The 18,266-nt window shown below is 41.4% G+C and overlaps 1 protein-coding gene across 1 annotated transcript in view; it reads left to right on the forward strand.

Moving 5' to 3' along the window:
- The first annotated feature begins 276 nt into the window (after positions 1 to 276).
- Positions 277 to 18,266, forward strand: part of rxfp1 (relaxin family peptide receptor 1) — a 169,503-nt gene continuing 151,513 nt past the window's right edge. Inside the window, 1 exon segment of the mRNA XM_060851437.1 lies at positions 277 to 331. Coding sequence (XP_060707420.1) covers positions 277 to 331 — 55 coding nt within the window.

An 18,266-nucleotide genomic window follows, 5' to 3' on the forward strand; every position in this document is an offset into this window, starting at 1 on the left:
TGCTCCAAGAAATCCACAAGCTGGCCTTCCTCCTCCTGTTTGGGAAGGACCAGCAACTGAATATTTTTCCAACAACTTCAAATATGTTCTTCTAAGGCCCAGACTCGGCATTCCAGAGCCCGGACCTGACCTACAGAGGTTTCAGCAGCGGTCTCAGAGGCTGCGGCACATGGCTTTGCCCTTCCAATACACTGCCTGCATTTCTCGATCTATCAGTCATGTTTCTGCAGCTCGACTGATATTGCATCCCACCTGGACCAGGTCTCTTCAATCGACATGTCGATCTTCTCTCGGAGCTTAACAAACTCCGAGATCAGGCTTGCCTCTGCAGGTAAGTCCCCGTGGGGCGGCCGCAGACGTCTCTGTTGCTGCAGGAGTGGGAGAGAGGTCCCTGTCTGTTGCGAACTCCATGACCTTTTACCTTTGGTCATTTTAAAATGTATCAAACTCCTAAAGTTTGATGCTGAATGACCAAAGCTGCTGGGAAAAGGCTATTTTTAGTAGTTTAGAAAGTGAGGGTGGGTAGGTACCCCACTTTGCCTGGGTCCTGAGCAGAGCTCAGCAGACTCAGACCTACTGGGTCGCTGCCATCTTGAATCTCCCTGCAAGGAGTGTTTTGACACTTCTGATTTAAAGGGTTGTGTTCCTGAGCAGACTCAGCCTGTCTGGGACTAACCTAGCTTAATCTTCAAAATACTGTTTTGGGGTACATGTAGGGCAATGTCTAATTATTTTAATCATTGCATTCTGCCAGGGTAGTGAGGCTTGAACTCTGATCCAAATGTAGGGACACTACCACTGCATCACAAGAACCTGGGCACCTCAGTGTGAAACGTGGTGCACAGAGACACTATTTATATTGCATGTTTTCAATGCCATCTTCAACAGAGGTTTATCAGAGTCGGTCTGAATGTTTACTGGATTCACAGAGTCTTATAGATATTCAGCACAAAATCAGACCCTTCAGTCCAATTTGTCCATGCTGACAGATATCCTAACCTAATCTAGATTCACCAACACTTGCCCATATCCTTCTAAACCCTTCCTATTCATATACCCGTTCAGATGCCTTTTAAATGCTGTAATTGTAGCAGTCTCCACCACTTCCTCTGGTAGTTCATTCCATACATGCACCACCCTCTGCGTGACAAAGTTGCCCCTTAGATCCCTTTCCACTCTCACCCTGAACCTATGCCCTCCAGTTCTGCCGTCGTCCACCTCAAGAGAAAATATCCAAGAGTCGAATGAATTGGTTTTCTATCTGTTGCTCATTCCAATAGTCACAATGTCTATGATATATTTTCTCAGATCTCTAAGAAACGTAGATGTCTAATTCTGCTTATTCTAAATTGCTTGGAAAATATTTGAGAATGTTGCTGATTTAAATATGAAAGAGCCGCAGTAACATTCATTGATTTTTTTGTTCCCAAAAGCATAAATCAAAAAATTCAAACACATAAAACCTTACCTCATATGCTATAAGTCTGAAAAAAATCAATTTCTGCTTAAGTAAAATAAACAAATGCCACTTCCTATTATTGATTAAGTTGCTGATTTCCTAAATGTGTAACTAAATATTGTAATTTATCTAATATTTTATATACTTTGATCAAAGTGAATACTTAATTATTGTTCAGTAAATGAATTGTCTAAATATTATTTTGACTTTTCCACTCAATTATTGATATTGAATGTAAGTTGAAATGCTTTCAAAATATCGGAATGTGTTCATTTGAAAACTGACTTTGCATATCTCTCACTCACCTCACTTATTGCATGATGGTTTCAGCATGTTTCAAGCAGCAATCCTGGTAGATATCGAAAATTACTTGATTTCAAATAAGATCTTTCACAAATAATTATAAACATGCTCCTAATTCACATAAAATATCACAATGTTTTTGAAATCAATGCTCACATTAAAAGTAAAGGACAAAAAGAGACACAAAGGTCTTCATGATCTTTAATCTTAAGGTCTTCATGACCTTAAAGAATTGTAAGTCATTTTCTAATTGCCCTCAGGTTGTATACCTGACATGGAATGTATATTAAAGATGTTAAGACTGTTGCAATCATACTCAGTGGTACTTCAGTATGCAGACAAGTTGAATTTTATTGCAAATACTGTAATATTCAAACTGAGGTGTTTTGTAATGTATTTTCCAGATTTTATGAATTAAGTATATTTTGTAAAGAAAAAAAACAGGAAGAGTTTATATTTGCTGTAGCATTTTAAGATTTTAAAAAGTTTGTCATAACATCTTTGCTGCTACCTTTAGCTCAAATTTATATTTCACACCTCTGAGCCAGAAGATGTGAGTTCAAGTCCCATCTGCGTCAGAAGTGTGTCATAACATCGCTAAACAGAGTGTTTAAAGATATCTCTACCCCAGTGTAAATTTCCTTTCCTGTAAAACCTGTTTGTAAAATCATATTATAAACTTTGGAACTTTAATAATTGATCATCGATTGTATGAATTAACAAAGATAAACAGTTACACAGAGAAAAAAGCAACAATAACACTACCTGATTTAAGCTGTTAAGGAACAAAGACAAGTTATTACAGAGACTGCAAGCAATTAGCCATGTCTTGGTGAGATTTCATGAATAAAACTGCTTTGATGCCTGCTTGATAAACTGGATGCTTTATTGCCACAAAGGTCAAGGATTGCCCTGCAGAAGAATGCAAGGAATTAATCACAGGAAAGCTGTGTTTTCAAACAGACAGTTAAGTTCCAAATGGAACAAGGAACAAAGAAGCTACTTCTGATAAGAAGGCAAGCCACAGACTTGTATATTGGATGAAAGAACTTTCAAAGAATCATCAATATATCACATCACAAATCTGAAGGATGAACATCTGTATAAGAATAGAATAACACTAGAACCCCACCTTTAGCCCAATTTGAACAATAATGCTGCATAAAGATCGAACCTTGGATACTTCCAGAGACAGACTCCATTGGTAGGATCCTGGCCAGAATCCATTAATAGCCAAGTTGAGTTATGAGGTTTACTTGAAAGGCCTTATTTTGTTTGCCACATGCTTTAAAGTTTAAATCATTGTTTCAGTGCTTGATCGTGAGATTTCTTAATAAGTAGCCAAATTATAGGTAACTTGTGGTGATTTACCCACCACTGTAGCTTCTGTGTGATTTCATGCGAATTCTTCAAAGTGATTGGTTTCTATTTCTGCTAAATGAAATTGAACACCAAAACTCTCTATAGAAGTATAAAAGCAAATTAGTGCGGATGCTGGAATCTGAAACCAAAGAGCTGCTTTGACAAATGGTCAGTTAGACTCGAAACGTCAGCTCTTTTCTCTCCTTACAGATGCTGCCAGACCTGCTGAGATTATCCAGCATTTTCTCTTTTGCTCTCTATAGAAGTGCTTTCCAAACCTATTCCCAAACATATGACCCTATTTCAAAATCATGGAAAATTATTATGGTCCCTCAATGAGAATTGAGAGTAATTTGCCAGAGGTGTGGGGGCTGTTACATTGGGAGAACAGTTGTTATAGCTTGGTCAGAGCTCCATGGTGGCCATTGATGCTTTGGATCTCACCGCCCTGAAGTTTCAGCTTGTGAATCTACTTAGTCTTCCAAATCCCACTTTGGTAAGTCTGCTCTATAGCTCCTCAGAATGAAGAAATTAATGTTGGCCTCCTCCAGAAGTCCCCAGCATCACATTCTGGAAATAGTGCAGAAGACACGTGCCCCAGACCTTGCCATGCTCACTGCCAAGTTGCTCCAGTACAGCTACAGCAGTGTTGACAGCTTTGACAATGTGAAAGATTGGTGCGTCCTGCACACAGAAAATAATACAAATCCAACTTGGCCAATTAGCAGCCCATTTGTCTACTCTCAATCAACGGTAAAGTGATGGAACGTGTCAGAAAGCACTCTTGCTTAGCAATAACCTAATCAGGAACACTCAATTCAGGTTTCTCTAAGGCCATTCAGCCTCTGACATCATTACAGCCTTGATACAAACATGAACAAAAGAGCAGAATTCCAAAGTTGACATCAGAATGACTGCCCTTCACTGAGTGCGACTCCAAGCCTTAGTAAAATTGAATTCAGCGAGAATTGGAGGAAAACTTTCCAGTGGTATGAGTCATATATAGCATAAAAGAAATGCTGGTGTTGTTGGAGCTTTGTTATCTATGCTCCCAAATATCCCTGCAAGAGTTCCTCAGTGTAGTGTCATAGGCCCAACAATCTTTAGATCCTTAATGAATGGTTTGGCTCCATCATAACACCAGAAGTAGGGATTATTGCTGATGATTACACAATGTTCATCACCATTCAGGCTCTTTAGAAACATTTTTCTTATTCATTCACTGGACGTGGGCATCACTGGCTAGGCCAGCATTTAGTTGCCCATCCTTAACTGCCCACAGGGAAGCTGAGAATCAACTACATTGCTGTGGGTCTGGAGTCACACATAGGAAAAACTGGGTAAGGATGGCAATTTCCTTCCCGAGAGGACATTAGTGAACCAAGCAAGTCTTTCCCGACAATCAACAACAATCTCATGGTCATCATTAGACTCTCAACTTCTCCAAATAACTAGCTTTTTTTATTCTTTATTTTTCTACAGTATCTTTGGGAATTTAAAATAGTGGGAATGGCGGTTAGAGCAGTTGAATGTTCCTCCTGAAGAATGTGGGTGGTAAGGAGTCCCTGCTGTCCCCACTGGAGTCCCTGCTGACTACATTTGCAGGAAGTGCACTCAACTCCAGGTCCTCGAAATCCACGTTAGGGAACTACACCTGGAGCTAGATGAACTTCAAATCATTCGGGAGGCCTAGGGGGTTATTGAGAGGAGTTACAGGAAGGTAGTCACACCTCAAGTACAAGAAAAGGGCAGATGGGTTGCCGTCAGGAGATGGAAATGAAACTGGCAGACAGTGCAGGGATCCCCTGTGGCCATTCCCCTCAAAAACAAGTGCACCATTTTGGATACTGTTGGAGTGCACAACTTACTAGGAGTAAGCAATGGGGCACAGATCTCTGGCACAGAGTCAGTCCCTGTTGCTCAGCAAGGAAGAGGGTAAATGAGCAGAGCACTACTCATTGGAGACTCCATATTTAGGGGACACATAGGAGGGTCTGTGGGAATGCGAGAGACTCACAATTGGTGTGTTGCCTCCCAGATGACAGGATTCATGATATCTCGGATTGTATTTTCGGATCCCTGAGGGGGAGGGGGAGCAACCCCAAGTCATAGTCCACATAGGTAGTAGTGACATAAGTAGGAAAAGAGATGGGGATTTAAGGCAGAAATTCAGGGAGCTAGGGTGGAAGCTTAGTGCTAGAACAAACAGAGTTGGTGCCCGTGCCACATGCTAACAAGGCGAGGAATAGGGAGAGAGAGGAGTTGAACACATGGCTACAGGGATGGTGCAAGAGGGAGGGTTTTGGTATACCTGGATAATTGGGGATCATACTGGGGAAGATGGGACCTCAACAAGCAGGATGATCGACCCCCAAACCAGAGGGGTACCAATATCCTGGTGGGGCAGATTTGCTAATGCTATTTGGGAGGGTTTAAACTAATTCAGCAGGGTGATGGGAACCTAAGTTGTAGTTCGAGGGTCCAGGAGGTATGAGAACAATGTGGTCAGAATATGGTTTCAAGGTCACAAGAGTTCACTGGCAAGCAGGAAGGTGGTTTGAAGTGAGTTTACTTCAATGCCAGGAGCGTCTGGAATAAGGTGGGTGAATCTGCAGCATGGATTAGTAACTGGGACTTCGATGTTCTGGCCATTTTGGAGACATGGATAGAGCTGGGCTGTTGCAGATTCAAGGATTTAGATGCTTCAGTAAGAACAGAGAAGTTGGTAAAAGAGAGGGGAGGTGTGGCATTGTTAGTCAAGGACAGTATTCCAGGGGCAGAAAGGACATTTGAGGACTCTTCTACTGAGGTAGTATGGACTGAGGTTAGAAACAGGAAAGGAGAGGTCATCCTGTTGGGAGTTTTCTGTAGGCCTCCAAATAGTTCCAGAGATGCAGAAGAAAGGATAGCAAAGACAATTCTGGTTAGGAGCAAAAGTAACAGGGTAGTTGTTATGGGGACTTTAACTTTCCAAATATTGACTGGAAACATTAAATATCGAGTACTTTAGATGGTTCAGTTTTTGTTCAATGTGTGCAGGATGGTTTCCTGACACAGTATGTAGACAGGCCAACAAGACACGAGGCCACATTGGATTTGGTACTGGGTAATGAACCCAGCCAGGTGTTAGATTTGGAGGTAGGTGAGCCTCCAAATAGTGATCACAATTCAGTTATGTTTACTTTAGCGATGGAAAGGGATAGTTTATATGCTGCACAGCAAGAGTTATTGTTAGGGGAAAGGCAATTATTATGCGACAAGGCAAGATGTAGGAGGCATAGGATGGGGAAAAAAACTGAAGGGGATGGGCACAATTGAAATGTGGAGGTTATTCAAGGAACAGGTACTGCGTGTCCTTGACAAGTATGTGCCCATCAGACAGGGAGGAGGTCGTCAAACAGGGGAGCTGTGGTTTACTGAAGGAGTTGAATCTCTTGTCAGGGGGAAGAAGAAGGTTTATATTAGGATGACACATGAAGGTTTATTGAGGTTAGCCAGGAAAGGTCCAAAGAGAGAGCTAAGAAAAGCCAGGAGGGGGACATGAAAAATTGTTGGCAGATAGATCAATGAAAACCCTAAAGCTTTCTATAGGTATGTCAGGAATAAAAGAATGATTAGAGTAAGATTAGGGCCAATCAAGGATAGTAGTGGAAAGTTGTGCACGGAGTCAAGGAGATAGAAGAAGCACTATATGAATATTTTTCGTCAGTATAGTAATAGAGCACAACATGGAAATAGACCCTTCAGTCCAACCCATCCATGTCGACCAGATATCCCAATCCAATCTAGTCCCACCTGCCAGCACCCGGCCCATATCCCTCCAAACCCTTCCTATTCATATACTATTCCAAATGCTTCTTAAATGTTGCAATTGTACTAGCCTCCACCACATCCTCTGGCAGCTCATTCCATACACATGCCACTCTGAGTGAAAAGGTTGCCCCTTAGGTCTCTTTTATATCTTTCCCCTCCCACCATAAACCTATGCCCTCTAGTTCTGGACTCCCCGACCCCAGGGAAAAGACTTTGTCTATTTAAATTATCCATGCCCCTCATAATTTTGTAAACTTCTATAATGTCACCCATCAGCCTTTGACGCTCCAGTCTGTTCAGCGTCTCCCTTTAGCTCAAATCCTCCAACCCTGGCAACATACTTGTAAACCTTTTCTGAACCCTTTCAAGTTTCATAATATCTTTCCGATAGGAAGGAGACTAGAATTGCATGCAAGATTCCAACAGTGGCCTCACCAATGTTCTGTACAGCTACAACATGACCTCCCAACTCCTGTACTCAATACTCTGACCAATAAAAGAAAGCATACCAAATGCCTTCTTCACTATCCTATCTACCTGCAACTCCACTTTCAAGGAGCTATAAACCTGCACTCCAAGGTTTCTTTGTTCAGCAACACTCCCTTAGTAATCTCATTATAAATAGACAACATTGTCAAGGAGAATACTGAGATACAGACTACTAGACTAGATGGGATTGAGGTTCACAAGGAGGAGGTGTTAGCAATTCTGGAAAGTGTGAAAATAGATAAATCCTCTGGGACAGATGGAATTTATCCTAGGATTCCCTGGGAAGCCAGGGAGGAGATTGCAGAACCTTTGGCTTTGATCTTTATGTCATCATTGGCTACAGGAATAATGCCAGTAGACTGGAGAATAGCAAATTTTCAAGAAGGGGAGTAGAGATAACCCTGGTAATTATAGACCAGTGAGCCTTACTTCAGTTGTGAGTAAAGTGTTATAAAAGATTATAGAGATTGGATTTATAATCATCTAGAGAGGAATAAGTTGATTAGGGATAGACAACACGGTTATATCAACCTTATTGAATTATTTGAGATGGTGACCAAGCAGGTGATTGAGGGTAAAGTGGTAGATGTAGTGTAAATGGATTTCAGTAAGGTGTTTGATAAGGTTCCCTACTTTTGGATGTTGCATGTAATACAGAAACATGGGATTGAGGGTGATTTAGCAGTTTGGATCAGAAATCGGCAAGCTGACCGTGGTGGTTGATGGGAAATGTTCATCCTGGAGTTCAGTTACTAGTGGTGTAGGAAGAATCTGTTTAGGGGCCACTGCTGTTGGTCATTTTTATAAAAGACCTGGATGAGGGCATAGAAGGATGGGTTAGTAATTTTGCAGATGACACTAAGGTCAGTGGAGTTGTGGATAGTGCTGAAGGATGTTGTCAGTTACAGAGGGACATAGATAAGCTGCAGAGCTGGGCTGAGAGGTGACAATTGGTGTTTAATGCAGAAAAGTGTGAGGTGATTCATTTTGGAAGGAGTAGCAGGAATGCAGTGTACTGGGCGAATGGTAAGATCCTTGGTAGTGTAGATGAGCTGAGATACCTCAGTGTCCATGTACATAGACCTCTGAAAGTTGTCACCCAGGTTGATAAGGTTGTTAAAAAGAGACGAGAGTGTGGTGCTGGAAAAGCACAGCAGGTCAGGCAGCATTCAAAGCCCAGGAAGTCGACGTTTCGGGCAAAAGCCCTTCATCAGACTGCCATTCCTGATGAAGGGCTTTTGCCTGAAACATCAATTTTCCTGCTACTCGGATGCTGCCTGACCTGCTGTGCTTTTCCAGCACCACACTCCTGACTCTAATCTCCAGCATCTGCAGTACTCACTTTTGCTGAAAGTTGCTAAGGAAGCATACAGTGTGTTAGCTTTTATTTGTAGAGGGATTGAGTTTCGGAGCCACAAGGTCATGCAGCTGTATAAAACTCTGTTGCAGTCGCACTTGGAGTATTGCGGTCAGTTCTGGTCACTGCATTAGGGCGGCACAATGTCTCAGTGGCTAGCACTGCTGCCTCACAACACCAGGAACCCAGGTTCGATTCCAGATTTAGGCAATTGTCTGTGTGGAGTTTACACATTCTCCCCACGTATGTGTGGGTTTCCTCTGGGTGCTCTGGCTTCCTCCCACAATCCAAAAATGTGCAGATCAAGTGAATTGGCCATGCTAAATTGCCGATAGTGTTCAGGGATGTGCAGGTTAGGTCATTAGACAGGAGTAAAATCTAGAGTAATGGGAATGGAGACTGCGTCTGGGTGGGTTGCTCTTTGGAGGGTCGGTGTCGTCTTGTTGGGCCGGAGGGCCTGTTTCCACACTGTTGGGATTCTTTGAATTATGGGAAGAACGTGGAAGCTTTGGAAAGAGTTCAGAGGAGATTTATTAGGATGTTGCCTGTTATGGAGGGAAGGCCTTATGAGGAAATGCTAAGGGACTTGAGGCTGTTTTCATTAGAGAGAAGAAGATTGAGAGATGACATATAAGATAATCAGAGGGTTAGATATGATGGACAGTGAGAGTCTTTTTCCTCGGATGGTGATGGCTAGCACAAGAGGACATCACTTTAAATTGAAGGGTGAGAGACATAGGACAGATGTCAGAGGTAGTTTCTTCACTCAGAGAGTAATGGGGGCATGGGATGCCCTGCCTGTAACAGTAGTAGACCTGCCAACTTTAAGGGCATTTAAATGGTCATTGGATAAACGTATGGATGAAAATGGAATCGTGTAGGATAGAATAGCTTCAGATTGGTTCTACTGGTCAGTACGACATCAAGGACGGAAGGGCCTATTATGTGTGGTAATGTTCTATGTTCTATGTTCTAATTTCAGACTTTCAATTTAAATTCCACCATCTGCCATGGTGGGACTCAAACTCAGGTCACTAAAGCAATACCTTGATCTCTGGAATAATAGTCCATTGATTTTTTTTCCAAAGCGTTTCACATCTAAATTAACAAAACATGGATAATGTTCAAGTTGACAAGTGGCAGGAAATATTCATTTTACACAAATGCCAGGTAATGACCATCTCCTAGGTATGGACTAGCCATAGAAATATGCCAACTACAAGAATCCTGCTCTAAGTAACTCACCTTCTGATACCCTAAATCATGTCCACCATCTCAAAGGCACAAGTCAGAAGTGTGATGGAATATTCTCCACTTGCCTGGATGGGTGCTGCTCCAAAAAAATCAAGGCGCTTGACACCATCCAGAGCAATTTAGTCTACTTGATTGGTACCATATCCACAAATATTCATGCTCTCCACCACCAAAGATCTGAGTCCTTAGTGCCCACCATTGCATCATGCAATGCAGAAATTCACCAAAGATCTTTTGACAGCACTTTCCAAACCCATGACCATTTCCATCTAAAAGGGCAAGGACATGGGAATATAGGAACACCACCACCTGCAAGTTCCCATCCAAGCCACTCATGAGTTGGAAATATATCACCCTTCCTACACTGTTGCTGAGTCAAAATCCTGGCAATCCTTCCTTAGCATTGCTGATCTAGCTAAACAAAATCCACTGCAGGAGCTCAAAAACATAACCCACACCACCACCTTCTTGTGGGCACCTAGGCATGGAGATTATACACTAGCCAAGTTGGCAATGCTCAATTCCTGTGAAAGAAATAACAAAAAGCTGACATCCACAGCACGGAGCTAATTGGATCTTTGTGGGCAGCTTTCTTTTCAAGTCAACAGAACATTAGCATTTCATTATTGACTGCAAATACACTCTGTACAGCTCTGAAGGAGGCCATTAAGCCCACTGAGTCTGCACCAGTCCACAAAGATTTCATTACACAAATCCTATTTGCCAATTCTTGGCCCTTAGCTCTCTAGACATTGGCAATGTAAGTGACTATCTAATACAGCTTAGAACTCAACTATCCTTGGAGATAGCAAATTTCCACCATCCTCAGGTTCAAAATTCTCCTCTTCATATTTTACCTCTTACTATAAGTCTATGCCTCATGGTTAGTAATGCCTCTAATAATGTATGAAATGCCTTGCTATCTCCTTTACCTATGCCCCTTATAATCTTATACAATTCTATCAGATCCTCACTCCTCACTTCAAGGAAAATAAGTCTAGCCAGTCCAATCCTTTCTCATAGCTCAGACACTTGAGCTCAGGTAGCATTATACTAAATGTTCTTGCACCTTCTCTAGTGTAACCACATCTTTCCAGTAATGCAGTGACCAAAACTGCATGTAAAATTCCAGTTGTGGCCTAACTAGTGTTTGACACAGTTCCACCATAACCTCCCTGCTCTTATATTCAGTCCCTCGGCTAACAAAGGCAAGTACCCCATATGTCTTCTTAATGACCTTATCTACCTGCACTGTTAACTTCAGGGATCTATGGGCATGCACTGCAAGATCCCTCTGATCTCCAGCACATTCCAGGTTCATATCATTCACTGTACAATCCCTTGACTTCTTAACTCTCTCAAGTGCACTATTCCCACTTTTCTGGGTGGAATTCCATTTGCCACGGTTCCACCTATTTTTTTTGGACACTTTCTGAATTAGGAGATTTACTAAAGAAGAAAGGAGGAATGAGGTCAACCGTTTAATGTGGGCTGTGACCCATCTGCTATTTACAGAAAGTCAACCGATTTTGGAAAACAGCCAAGCAATCTTTTCAAGAAAATAATAAATTAAGTTTATAGTTCTGAAGTGCTGGCAATTGCTGACTTTGGAAAAGACTATAGTGTACTGTGTTGATAGTTGCCTAGCAATCCTTCCTGATCTTGCTTTCTGTTTCAAGGCAAGTAGGGAGTTAGAAGGAAGAAAAATGTTCAAAGCTACAAATCTGTCTCTCACTTTCCATGTTGAAGTAATTGGGAAACTGAGAATGTTTCCACTTCTCAGTATTTTGAATATCTTATAAACCCTGAGAAGCTGACCTGAAATTAATTTCCAAGCACTCGGAAACAACAAAGTTTCCATTTATATCAAACCCTTGTATGAAAGAACTTTCATCGTCCTGGGCTGTCAGCAATTTGATTTCATTAATAAGAAACCCATTCGTCAAACTCTATCTATTAATTTCTGACCATTGGCAAATGAAGGTATTTTGCTTTTGGCCTTTCAGAATATCATTTCTGCAGAGTATGTGTTGGGTGTGTGTTTGTTTTGAGATTAAATGAGAATATTGTTCTAATTCTAGAAAATAGTCTAGTTATTAACCAATTTTGTCACTTGATTTTAGAATTGAATTAATTATTTTCGAGTTTATTAAAGAAACCGAGTGAAAGTCCTTTTATTTGGAAAAACAGGATCAGAAGAATAGAAGTGAGATGCAACTTGTGAAGTGATGGGCCTTGATTATCAATATATTCTTCCCATCATAGTCTTGACATAGCAAAGCATGAAAAGTGCACCTAGTCTGCAAAGTGGCAAAGGCAGTCATTGCAGTTTGGGACTGAATCCACAGAAAAGTTGCTGTCCCACAAGCCACATGTTATAACATTATCCACAACTACAAAATACTCAATATGTACAACCAGTACAGAACCATAATCAGCAAAGCCAAAAAAATCCTTCGGATCGTTGTTGTCAAGCTTGACGTCACCAAGTCTTTACAGTTCCATAAATCAATCAGCAGCCTGTTGGTGCTTGAATCTCATTTTGTACAAAGGCTCCACAGAGCCAGCCATTTTCAAACATGTCCCCCATCCCCACTCCCACTCATTGCTTGAACAAAGCTCACACCATGGGTTTCAGTAACATGCTTTTAAAAGAGCTTCCTCAGACCCTCACTGCAAACAGTTCTTTTCTCAGTTAGTCCACAGTTTAAAAAAAAATAAAATTTGTGTTCTTTTACAGAAGATAGTGTTTTAAAAAAGTGCAAAGCAAAGCCTAAGGGCTGATCTCTGTCTTCAAAGATGAGTTATGACAGAAGAGTGGCGAATAGTGGACTTTAAAGCACAGAAAGGAGTTGTCTCAGAGAGATCTTTAAAAAACATATTTCAGGTGAGGTAAGAATGCATCTAAAATAGATACATTTTTTCAGAGAAATTTGCCCAATAGGTTAGAGATCACAAAACACAGCTCGAAGTGAAATTGACAAACAGTTTATTGCCAGCGATATCGCTGGAAGAGAAATTGACGAGGCTGACACAGAGCTGACAGTCTGCACAGGTAGATCAGAATCTCTCTTCCCAGAGCTGAAGATGAGACAAGTTTTATAGTAATGCTGCAAAATGACACTGATTAAGGAATGGGAAGATACAATGTTTCTGGAAATGGAGTAATTTAGTTGCAAGGATGCTAATTAGAAAACAGTTTATTGTGTGAATGTCCTGTTCCTTCACACAATGCAACCTCCTGACAGTAACAATAGTTTCATTCCTCTTCACAGGTAGGTGTTAATGTCTCCTCTGAAGTGGTGAGGTGCTTCCATTGTTCTGTTCCTGGAGCTGTCCTTGCTGATGCCTGCCTCTCTGTCCTGCTCTTTGTGTGGCTTTGGTATTGCTGAGTTTGAAACTGCCCTTAGGACTTTGTGATATCTGTGGTGCCCTGTCATGTCCTTTGGAACTTAAAATGTATTCCTTTGTCTGCGTGCTGTCTGATTCAGCTTGTGAGCTGCTCGGGAATTCTGGGTGTTCTGGTACAATTGGCCAATATTGCTTTTGTGGGCCTATTGTGGTTTAGCAAATCTTTTCCCACACATTTGAATCAGAGATTTGCAGGCAAGATGATAATGGCATAATGAGCGGCATTTAAAGAAGAGCTATTCAGGCATCACTCCTAGAATATCCACTTCACACCTGCTTAAACAATTAGAAAACTTAGGGTTTGGGCTACCTTCCAATTCTTTTAATCTTTTAAGTTAAATTAGTTCTTAAATCTCCAAAAGAGAAACTTCCAGGATCTTATCAAATGCTTCTCAGATTGGGGCTTGTTGTTGTTTTGTGGAGACTGACTGATTAGTTTTAAAACACATGGACTGCTTAATTCCATCTTATTTTTGTTTACTCATTGGTCTACTTTGCCCCGGTATTACAAGTGGGAAATGTATACACATTTCTGTTGAGATATACACTAAGTTGGAACAGGACTTAAATAAGGACGTTCATACCTATTTGAGGTCTTCTCCTCAAGCTTGATTAGCCCTAAGGCAGGCCAAGCACAAAGTGTGCATTGTCATCTCCAAGGAGGTTGCCTGTTTATGTACAGATGGTGATGATGACTTAATATTGCTACATCAGAGCCTTCTGGCTGCCAGTCCTGTTGTCCTATTGGCTACTGCCTCTCTTCACTACTAATCACTGACTGCATCCCCTCCCCCTTACAGCTGGACACAACCCTCCCAAATACTGCTCACTGCATCCCTCACTGCAAGGCTCGTCTCTTCACTCAGGCAATGGGCAATGAGTGAACTAACAGGTCAGGCAGCAAGCGCTCTTTCTGAGGACATTATTTGGTCAACCATTTGTTAGTTCATTTCGGGGCATCTGTTTCACTAGTGCTTGGGCAGTATAGTGTTGCAAGTGCAACAAAATCCCGAACTGACAAGTCTCTATTGTATTCCATATCATTATGTCCACTGACTTCAGTGAGCCATGCTCAAATGTTTGACTGCAGAACAACATTTCTGCACATATGTTGGTGCTGTGCTACCTGGTGGTGCCATTGGCAATAAACAGCCATCAATAAAATGACCCTTTTATCTGCATGCATTATAATAAGCAAGCTTCCCAAAAGGTATTTGTAGTTAATGCAGAATCTAGAGCAGGAATAATGTTCCTCCATATTTACATTTCATGAATGCTTAACACTATTGTCAATCCCTGGCCTCCTAACCCCTAGCCAGCTAAATGGCCATCCCAGCTCACTGAACTGATCAATGACTAACAGTAGCAAATCTTGATCTACTCTTTTCTGCCCGGCCATTTGTGCTATTGCTGTCTCCATTGTACAGAGGCCCCACACCAATATCAGGATGCCACAGGTCTCTCCAGTCATGTAGAAGATTCTGCTCTAATTGTACATCTAAAACTAGAGATTCCCCAAAAGTCTCATACAGACATCAAAATAAATCAATTACCAAAGTGGACTATTTATCTTCTCATTGATTACTTCTCACCTGTGCTAGGTAATATCAAAATCACACAGAAGGTGACTACTCATTGGGAACTTCAAGAGTAAATCATCAGCTGCAAGGTACTTTCAGATATCCTGAGGCCATAACCCTTATATAAATGCAAGTTTATTTTTCTTTTTGTCAATCATCCTGTAATAAGACTGACTTGACAAACTTTTCCTCTTTTGTGAACATGCTCCTAAGAACTATGTTTGTCTTCTGTTCTCTTAATGTAAGGTTTTCCAGTGTAATTATCCTCTGTTTAAGAAACACTTTGATTACCCAATCCATGGTACTTCCCAATGATGCATCTCCACTTGCATCAATCTTTGTCTATGCTATGTGGCCTTTCTCCTGAGTCTAAAAGGTGATAAATAAGTAATGCAATTATATTGTTTCTTCTGTATACTAATTTCATTGAGGCCTTAACACATCCAGATGGCTCTACGAAAAGAAGATAAGAAACAGCATATGCATACATATTATGTTTTCTCATTAATGTGTAATACTATTCATTTGGATGCTCGAAACGTCGAATTTCCTGTTCCTTGGATGCTACCTGACCTGCTGCGCTTTAACCAGCAACACATTTTCAGCTCTGATCTCCAGCATCTGCAGACCTCACTTTTTATTCATTTGGAATGACATTTTCATCCAGAGCGATTATTATGACCAGGTGAGAAAGAAGTAAACGGACTCTCGTCTTTTCAATCTTCTCAGCAAACATTTTAGGTTCATTTTAGCACAAGTTAAATCATATTGTAATTAAAAACTATGTAAATAATTCTTGACTGTAACAACACTGCTATATTAACGTTATCTTGAGTTACAAAAGGAACATGTTCATTGCCTGCTATTTCTGAGAAAAATATAAAAATCTGAGGTCAAGTAAGCAGCCTTTGTGCAGTCACTCAGACTTTCATACAGATACAAAGTTAAAATATGATGGAATTGGTCAAAATGATCGCACCCCTGATGGGCCATGCAGGAAGTGTTGCTGATTGGTTACATTGCCCTTGGACAAAATGTTAATTTTAGCTGAGACTTGCTTTTATTTAATTTTTATGAAGCTTGCCAACCTATGTGTACTTGGTGATCCCTAGTATCAGTTTAAGAAAAAATTTTAATTCACTCATAGGATTTGGGCATCACTGGGCATATATTACTCAAGCAGTTGCTTGATGGTGGTGTGTTACAGCTCATTCAGGGAGTCCATGTTGCTCTGTCTACATTTCCTTTACATCCACGTTATGGTTTGGAGCAATGGATAGTCAGAGGCTGCAACAAATGACTGAATAGGAATCTTGCCCACTCGCACTGCCAGCCCATGGGATATGTTGGAAGGGTCTGCAGCCAGATGAACACACTTACCTTTCTCATATCATATGGTGGAACGTGAACCGAGAACATCTGACTCAGCCAATGTGACACAAGACCTCCCACAGAAACTAATTGGACTAACTTAAAATTAACAATAAGTCAGATATAGGAAGGTATGAACACAGTTGGTTTAATTCAGTATGCAACTTTCTATCAGAATCTTTGTTTTACTGAATTCATGGGATGTGGGCATCGCTGTCTCAGCCAGCATTTATTCCCCATCCATAGTTGCCCTTGAGAAGGTGGTGGTGAGCTGCCCTCTTGGACTGCTGAAGTCTTTGTGCTTGAGGTAGATCCACAATGTCTTAAACAGGGAATTCCATGATTTTGATCAAACAACACTGAAGAAACGACAATGTATTTACAAGTCAGTAGGGCACAGGGAGAAACATGAGATGGCTGCATTCCCACATATCTGCTGCCCTTGCTCTTCTAGGTGTAGTGGTTGAATGATTGGAAGGTTATGTCTAAGGATCTTTGTTAAATTTCTGCAATGCACTTTGAAGAAGTAACAAATAGGATTGATGAAGGCAGAGCGGTAGATGTGATCTATATGGACTTCAGTAAGTTATTCAACAAGGTTCCCCATGGGAGACTGGTAAGCAAAGTTAGATCTCACGGAATAAAGGGAGATCTAGCCATTTGGATACAGAACTAGCTCAAAGGTAGAAGACAGAGGGTGGTGGTGGAGGCTTGTTTTTCAGACTGGAGGGCTGTCACCAGTGAAGTGCCACAAGGATCAGTGCTGGGTGCTCTAATTTTTGTCATTTACATAAATGACTTGAATACAAGTTTAAGAGGTACAGTTAGTAAGTTTGCAGATGACACCAAAATTGGAGGTATAGTGGACAGCGAAGAAGGTTACCTCAGATTACAACAGGATTTTGATCAGACGGGCCAATGGGCTGAGAAGTGGCAGATGGAGTTTAATTCAGATAAATGCAAGGTGCTGCATTTTGGGAAAGCAAATCTTAGCAGAACATATACACTTAATGGTAGGGTCCTAAGGAGTGTTGTTGAACAAAGAGACCTTGGAGTGCAGGTTTATAGCTCCTTGAAAGTGGAGTCACAGGTAGATAGGTAGTGAAGAAAGCGTTTTGATATGCTTTCGTTTATTGGTCAGAGTATTGAGTACAGGAGTTGGGAGGTTATGTTGCGGATGTACAGGACATTGATTAGGCCACTGTTGGAATATTGTGTGCAATTCTGGTCTCCTTCCTATCAGAAAGATATTATGAAACTTGAAAGGGTTCAGAAAAGATTTACAAGGATGTTGCCAGGGTTGGAGGATTTGAGCTATAGGGAGAGGCTGAACAGGCTGGGGCTGTTTTCCCTGGAGCGTCAGAGGCTGAGGGGTGACCTTATAGAGGTTTACAAAATTATGAGGAGCATGGATAGGATAAATAGACAAAGTCTTTTCCCTGGGGTCGGGGAGTCCAGAACTAGAGGGCATAGGTTTATGGTGAGAGGGGAAAGATATAAAAGAGACCTAAGAGGCAAAATTTTCACACAGAGAGTGGTATGTGTATGGAATGAGCTGCCAGAGGATGTGGTGGAGGCCGGTACAATTGCAACATTTAAGAAGCATTTGGATGGGTATATGAATAATCTAGACTATGTGTATATGAATAGGAAGGGTCTGGAGGAGTATGGGCTGGCTGCTGGCAGGTGGGACTAGATTGGGTTGGGATATCTGGTCGACATGGACAGGTTAGGCCGAAGGGTTTGTTTCCATGCTGTACGTCTCTATGGCTCTATAGACAGTACACACAGCTGTTACTGAGAGTCTGTGGTGGAGTATATGATTGTGGATGCGGTACCAGTCAAGCAACCTGTCCTCTGTGCTGAA

Source organism: Hemiscyllium ocellatum, chromosome 36 (genome assembly GCF_020745735.1).
Source record: "Hemiscyllium ocellatum isolate sHemOce1 chromosome 36, sHemOce1.pat.X.cur, whole genome shotgun sequence".
Lineage (NCBI taxonomy): Eukaryota > Metazoa > Chordata > Chondrichthyes > Orectolobiformes > Hemiscylliidae > Hemiscyllium > Hemiscyllium ocellatum.